This window comes from Pseudopodoces humilis, chromosome 1 (genome assembly GCF_049639895.1).
Source record: "Pseudopodoces humilis isolate 2021_Gansu_Grassland_sample_001 chromosome 1, ASM4963989v1, whole genome shotgun sequence".
NCBI lineage: Eukaryota > Metazoa > Chordata > Aves > Passeriformes > Paridae > Pseudopodoces > Pseudopodoces humilis.
Genome location: NC_142200.1, coordinates 127910205 through 127917660, shown reverse-complemented (window position 1 = coordinate 127917660; position 7456 = coordinate 127910205). Strand labels below are relative to the sequence as shown.

General features: G+C 43.9%; 1 protein-coding gene and 1 non-coding gene across 4 annotated transcripts in view; one reads left to right on the top strand and one right to left on the bottom strand.

The window, feature by feature from the left end:
* Positions 1–717: 717 nt before the first annotated feature.
* On the bottom strand, positions 718–791 carry TRNAN-GUU (transfer RNA asparagine (anticodon GUU)). The gene has a single exon. It is a non-coding gene; the product is annotated as a tRNA-Asn (tRNA).
* A 5435-nt stretch (positions 792–6226) lies between these two features.
* Positions 6227–7456, top strand: part of CASD1 (CAS1 domain sialic acid O acetyltransferase 1) — a 28532-nt gene continuing 27302 nt past the window's right edge. Inside the window, exon 1 of one of the 3 annotated variants that reach the window (XM_005518807.3) lies at positions 6227–6453. In XM_005518807.3, coding sequence (XP_005518864.1) covers positions 6321–6453 — 133 coding nt within the window. In that variant the 5' untranslated portion in view covers positions 6227–6320. The other 2 variants (XM_088051353.1, XM_088051356.1) reach the window with 2 other exon arrangements.

Sequence of the window (7456 nt, the reverse complement as noted above, 5' to 3'; positions counted from 1 at the left end):
GTATTCGTTTCAGGTATGACACCCTGCTAATAAAATTATGGGCCAAGGACTGACCTGTGGATTAACTGAGTTTCTCTCACACCACCTTTCTTGGTCCATAGCAATGTTCTCACATTCTATTTATTCTCTGCTGCAGAAGTTTAGTCTAAAAATCCATTCTCTATGTTAACTCTACATAAATACTGTGGAAATTTCATATGCAACAATTCAGGAGCTATTTTCTGTGGGCTTTGTCTGAACAACTTCTTTCCACTCGCATGAAAATGCACTACCCAGACACATTATGGAGACTACTTGCATTGATCTCTTCTGACTCCTTCATCTGTTTCTTAGTATGGTTATGAAGCTTAATACATTTTTGAGTTGAACGCATAGCCTTTTACAACCTGAAGCTCTGAAAATTAGAACAGCATGCCTTCATGAATAATGAATTTAAAATTTATATATTTTTAGACAAACAAATATGACAGAATAGGGAATATTTGGCTAAAATGAAATGATTTCTATGCAATTTCATTTTTAAATAATGATGCATGGAAATATTTTAGTCTGTTAATCCATTGCTGATACTTAGCAAACTACGGTTTCAGTGAACCTGAGGCTTAACAGAGAATTCTGTATTTCTAAAATTTCACAGAATGGCTAGGTTTGGTTTGGAAGGGACCTTAAGGTTATCTGGTTCCAACCCCATGCCATGGCAGAGGAAAATGAAACACACGTCCCTGGGTGGGCTCGAACCACCAACCTTTCAGTTAACAGCCGAACGCGCTTACCGATTGCGCCACAGAGACTCCCCTGGCACTGCAATCTTCATAAGAAAAAATATTTTTCCTACCCAAAATAAATTTATGTTCCTAAAAACATTGATTTCAAGTATCAGGGATTTAGTGCAGAGATATTAAAAGAGAACATGGTCATCACATGGCATCTGTATTGCTGGCAGCCGGAAGGAGAGGCTTATAGTGCTGCACAAACACTGCAAAGCTTGCACTGTGGTTATGGAGGCTTCCAAAGGCTGCCCTGTAAATTCCGAATTTTAATTCACAAGGGAGAACCAGAAAAAGGAACAAAATTAAACCAAGTGTTCATGAAAAAAAGAATAACTCAATTTGACAAGGAACTAACATTGACGGTCATTTTTCTTCAACCAGAAGTCAAGAAAAGAGGAGGGGGAGGAACTAGAAAAAACTTACACCTGCATACCAAAAAACTCATCTTAACCCATTACTTTGATGGATACAAAATTTTGAGGATAAAAATGCAAGCAGCTGAAAGAAAATGAATTTGTATTAGTGAGCTGAGCTGGGTTGTAGCCCCTTTCTCAAGACTGTAGCCACACAGCAATGACATATCCTATGATACAGAAAAGTGTGGCCCCTTAACTGTCCTTAATGAAAAGGGACAGATGATTTAAATATTTGCTATCTGCCCATTTCCCTTCCCTGTCTTCATCTGATCCATCTTTGTTACAGACCCACAGAAGCCTGAAATGAAAACACTATCAAGCCTCGTTATAGAACAGCAGATGTATATATCTCTTAGTGATAAAGCTAGACATGGCCTTTGTACATGTGATTTCATAATTACATCACTTAATATTAATCTGTTTTTAGTACAGATTATTGAGAAACCATTTTTATAACTTACAAAACTAGAAATCTGTAAAAGCAGTAATTTCTGATAGAACATCCAGGAATCTTACAGGTTTGAGGGCATATTTTTTTCAGCATTTGGCTACAAATTCAGTACTCAGGCTACACTGCTTGATTGAACAAGTCCACTGAGAAAAAGATTTCTTACACTTTGTACTCCCTCTTCATTAATGCAATCAAAAATTTGCAATAGGCAGCTACCATGCATACACATGCCACATGGAAACTTGATTCTTAGGGAAAAATTGATTATCATTATGAGGCTGAAAACCTGGAAATTAAAATGTCTGATGCCATCATCTGGCAGGTACCCAAAAACTGCCCAGGCTAAAGCTGTATAACCGAAAATACTACACCCCAGGAATCCATTGGAAATATAGCTTTATTTCTGGCATTACAATTTGACCAGAGCAATCTGGCAATGCTGCACCATTTAAACTAAGAAGTGATATGGTTTGGGGTATGGCAGATGTTATTAATGAATTAGTCAACACTTAAGCTGTAAATTAATGTAGGGAATATTCTAGTTATTACATAACAAACAGTATGTTCCTTATGAACACATGATCATTTTCCTTATGAAACTTCAGGACTAGAGGTAAGTGATAATATTTTTCTCGCTCTCATGCTTACGTGTTTATATTCCTTGTTATCTATACTTCTGAAGAATTAATTACACTCTTATAAACATACACAAACTCAAAGGGGAAAGTATCACGAGAATGCCATACTATTCCTCTGACTGAGAATATTTAAGTATCAGCTGTCTGTTACATCTGACTTTATACTACATTAGCCACTTTATCTTTTTACATGCTTCCAGTCCTTGTAATTATATTGTGCCTTTGCCTGAGGACAGTAGCTCCAACTCGAGAAGTTACATAGGCTGTAATGCTGAAAACAGGAGAAAGAAGATCTCCTCTGAACTCAATTTATCAGCAAACTTATATATGCATGCCAGGTTTGACCCATGGCACAAAGTTCTCCTTTCATTTATGCTGAGCCTGCCAAGCAAAGTCAGGAAGCATTAAAAGAAAAATTACCTCATCTAAATTATACCTGTGTAAATGACATCTGTCCAATTTAAATTTATTTTCTAAATTGAACAGAAAGTCACCATTCTTCATGGTAAGTCATTCACCTCATTCTAACTTGCAAGTAAATTACCACCTTACTTGCTCTCTCAGTTCTACAGGGGGAGGGTGAGTAGTTTAAAATATATTGGTTCTCTCTGAGTTAGTGGAATTAGGTGGGATGAGCCCCTTCATTCCTGACTGTTATTAGATTGACTCATAGAGGAAATACATCAGCCAAAAACCACAGTAATGACAGCGTCAGTCATTAGTGACCATATAAAACACCACAGCCTCTTATGAAAATAATTAATCCAGTTAACCCAAGGCTACACCTGTAGCAAAAACAAATGTGAAATTCTTCCAGAGCCATTTTACTTTTAATATTCATAGACATTATCCCACATGCACAGCAGTGCCACATCTCCACTGCCTCCCAAAGGCACTTTTCCCTTCTCTGGGTCTTCTCTCTGTGGCTGCTCTAAGTGTTCCCCTCCCACTGACGGCCCTTGGAGCTTCCAGCAGAGCAAGCAGAAAGCCAACAGGAAGCTATAGCATTTGCAAACCAAAAACTGAGGTTTGACTGATCAGAAGAGCTAGCAGGCTGGTTTAATTCCAGCACACTAAGTTGATCAGCAGACAGGAAAAAAAAAAAGTAGGTACACAATTTACAAAGCTGCTTCTAGCTAATAATAGTTCATGTCTGGAGTTGGTTTTATAGGGTACTTAGCAATCCCTAATTAGCCTTTTCTATCAGGCCTTTTATGTATAGTGGTTTTAGTGTGAATTACTTAGGTATATGTCATGATGCCAAATTCAATTAGCTTGTGAAAAACAAGGAGGAACCTGTTAGAAATGAGACCACATGCACACAAATCACTTCCTAACTCACAGCACTTCAGCCAAAAGCTTCTGACTTCTGAATTATAGGGATCTCAATTATCAAACACCTAAGCAATGTTTCCAAGGAAACAAGGAAGCAAAAGCAGATGTCTTGCTCACATACATATAAATATTTAATATGCACAGGGAGATTGATTATCTCAATTAAGATACTCAACCTGCAATGGTATCAGCTGTTTTTTGTGTACAGTATCAAACTGAATTTGTACAGTCTTAAAATAACACAGTTGAAATCCACACATGGAGTTTTCAGGCATTACTGAAGATCAGTGTTAGGTCTTCATGGCAAGTGAGGAATGCCCAGGGACTTCCAGCAGCAGGCAGCAGATCTGAAAGAGCCCTCTAAAGGCTACAGGACAGAATTACTATTTCTAAGGGTTGCAATTTTCTGAGATATCTATAAACAGAAGTATGGTTGTTTTGATAGCATTTTAGTTCCTGCTGCTCTTTTAGAGAAACTACATGATTTAGTTGAATATCCCTGAAATTCTGCAGAGAGACACCTTGCTGTGGACACTTGAATTCATTTTTTGATTTTGAGAAAAAAATAGTGTATTAAATTTCCCTGCTTAAGCATTGTAGCGAGCCTAACTGAGAAGCTGAGTCAACACCCCAGGAGCTCTGGTAGAACCCCATGCTATCTGCATCTACACTGATTACAGTAACAGCAGTAATTTGGGTAAGTTTTGAGGAGCTGCACTCACGGTCATAAATGCACCTTGCAGACTTGCCAGGTAGCCCTCAAACTTAACATAGTTACATTACAGAATGAGACAGACTGAAGTAAATATGTTTTGGTTGGATGAAAAGTCTCACTTGTTCATGAACAAATATTATATAAACAGATGAAGAAGAGTATCTGTGGTCCTTAATGACTGCAAGAAAGATATATTTTATAAGACTGTAAAGAATCATTAATGAGCAACAGTGCAAAAAGCTAGAAAATATTCTAGCTAGAGAATATGTTAAAAAGTGTTTAAGTTGCTTCTTAAAGTGTAAAATGCATATGAAATGAAGACAAAGAAACTGAATCCCTGGAAGAATATTTTAACAAACAATAAGGTTTGTTCTCAGTAAGAAGGCTTTGAAAATTCTTGACTTTTTGAATGAGGCATGAGAAAAAAAATAATGCATCAATGAGAATTTTTGATTTATTAAGTAAAAGAATCCCTACTACAACCAGAATTGGGGGGGGCTTGGTTTGTTTGGATTTTTGTTGTTGTCATTGTTTTAGTTTGGTTTTGTTGGGGTTTTGTAGAAAAACATAACCAAATAACTACACATCTATACTGTACATCTGTACCATTTATCTCGCTCTTTTCCTGAGAGAATAAACCTGAGCACTTTAAAATAGTGAAGTGTTTTTATTATTTAAAAACAATACTGAAAAAGTGAATGAATCAACAGACATATTTGAGTAGAAAAGAAGTATACACTACATGTTGGCAGATAGTAAAGACATTGGTCAGGTAGAAATGGGACATACATTGAATATATAGTAACAGCACACGTCAGAATAATACTTAGAACTCAAATTCTGTATGTACATTACATTATGTACATTACATTATGTGACTACAGACTGCATGCATTCCCTAAGTTTTAAGTTTGCTTCTATATGGTTACTTTATTTTGTGGAAATGTCTTTCCCATGACAGTCTGCCCTGTTCTGGGCCTGCTGGGTTTGGTGGCAGCCCCCCAGCCCCACCACTGATGAGGGTCTGGATTCGGAGCCTAGATATCCTGACCAACTCAGATAGCTGCTTGTGGAGGAGCAGAAGTTCCCTCTTGTAAATCTTAGCAAGGTTTGATTTCAGCAATAATTTCATGCATTCCCCAAAGCCAGGTAAATATGTGGAGGTCGACCTCTTGTCCCAGGAAAATTGCCATAGGATGAGAAGACAGTCTTAAGATGCACCACAGTAGATTTAGGTTGAATTTTGGGAAGAATTTCTTGAGAAAATGTGATTATGAGCTGCCCGGGAGGCGGTGGAGTCACCATCCCTGGAGGTGTTTAAGGAAAGACTACATGTCTTTCCTTAGGTTTAAGTGACATGGTCCAGTTTGCATGGTGGTGTTCGGTCACAGGTTGGACTCGACGATCCCAGGGGTCTTTTCCAGCCTAACTGATTCTATGATTCCGTGTGTATCAGCTTGCTTGTACAGTTACCCGTGTTGAAAAGGACCGAGCGTCTCCCAGCCTGGAATGACCATTTCCTTGTCAACAGAAGCGTGACAAGTGTTAAAAAAACGCATTATTTGGAACGAAGCCCTCACTGTCCAGTGCCCGCTACGGACCGCGTATGGCACAGACCCTCGCCCATCTCCTCATTCACGGAGCACAGCCCCCAGGGGCTTTCCGCCTCTCCGCCGCCCCCTCAGCTGCGGAGCTCGGGCCGAGCGCGGTGAGATCCCGTTGAATCCACCGGGACCCGCCGCATCCCCACGGCGCCGCGGGGCGGGGAGGCGAACGCGGGGGCCGCCCGCTGGCGGCCGGGAGGAGGCGGCGGCACCACGAGAGGGGCGCCGGCTCCGCCCCGTGGGCCGCGGGGTGTGAGGCTGCTCTCGGCCGCGGCGGCGGGGACGGCGGCAGCGGCAGCGGCGGGGTCCGCGTTGGCCGCCGGCGGGGACCCAGTGCTGCCCCGCCGCGCCCGCCCGCCCCATCGCACGCTGTTGTCATGGAGGAGTCAAGATGGCGGCGCTGGCCTACACCGGGGGCAAGCGGGAGATCAACTACTACTTCAGCGTGAGGAGCGCCAAGGCGCTGGCGCTGGGCGCCGTCCTGCTCCTCACCGCCTGCCACGCCGCCTCGCGCCGCTACCGAGGTGAGGAGGCGGCCGCGGGCGCTCCGCGGGGGGCTGCGGCTGCCGGGCAGGGGAGGCGGAGCCCCGGTGCAGCCCCGGCGGAGCTCGGGAACCGTGGCCGTGCAGGGAGGGCGGCGGGTCCCTCCGCCCGGGGCAGCCGCGGCGGGCCGGGGCGGTCTGGGCAGCGTGGCGCGACGGGTCGCTGGCTGCCGAGGACGCGACCCTGGGGACAGCGGCGGCGGGGACCCGGCCCGCGGGGCCCTGCGGGCCCGGCCTGGGGGTCGCCGCAGGCCCCGCCGGTCGGGTGAGGCCCCGCGGAGTGAGGGAAACGAGCGAGGCTGGCGGGGCTGTGGCCATGCGGTGTTTGCGCTGAGAGCGCGCCGCAGCTCCGGGGACACGGCCTGCGGCAGGTGAAGCTGCAGGGGTAGAGGGTGTCTTCTTCCCTGTCACTTGTTTCCGTACGGCATGATTAATGGCTAATTACCTGGCAGTTAGTGGTTAAAGTCTTAATTGGTACGAGATTTGGTATATATTGTTTCACTCTTTGAACCATCGCCTCAGACATAACGAAATCAGCCGCTTTGGTGGATGAAGCGAAGTAAAGAGCTGTTTGGTTTCACGTGTTTATCGGTGGCCGCGGACGAGCTCTGGGCACCGAGTGTCTGTGGCTGTGACCGGCTGCGCACGGGCGCGCCTCGGTTACGGGGCGCTGGGAGCTCTGCTCGTTCCTTCTCGCTACGGTTGTTTTGGCCCTGATGCAGAGAATCTTGGCATGATCCGTGGATACAAATGGAGCTGCTGAAGGAAGTATTTACTTGTTTCTGTGTCACGCTAAAAAATGTGGTATGATTTTTTGTGAGTAAATCAAAAAGTTGATCTGTAGGGAGATGACCGCGGCTCTGTTGTAGCACAACTGGTGTGCTCGAACAGCATTCATGGGAGACAAGGCTGAGGCAGGTCACGGTGGAAATGGGAAAACCGGTAGGGATCTTTATGTTTACAATTCCCTAGATTCGTCCTCTAG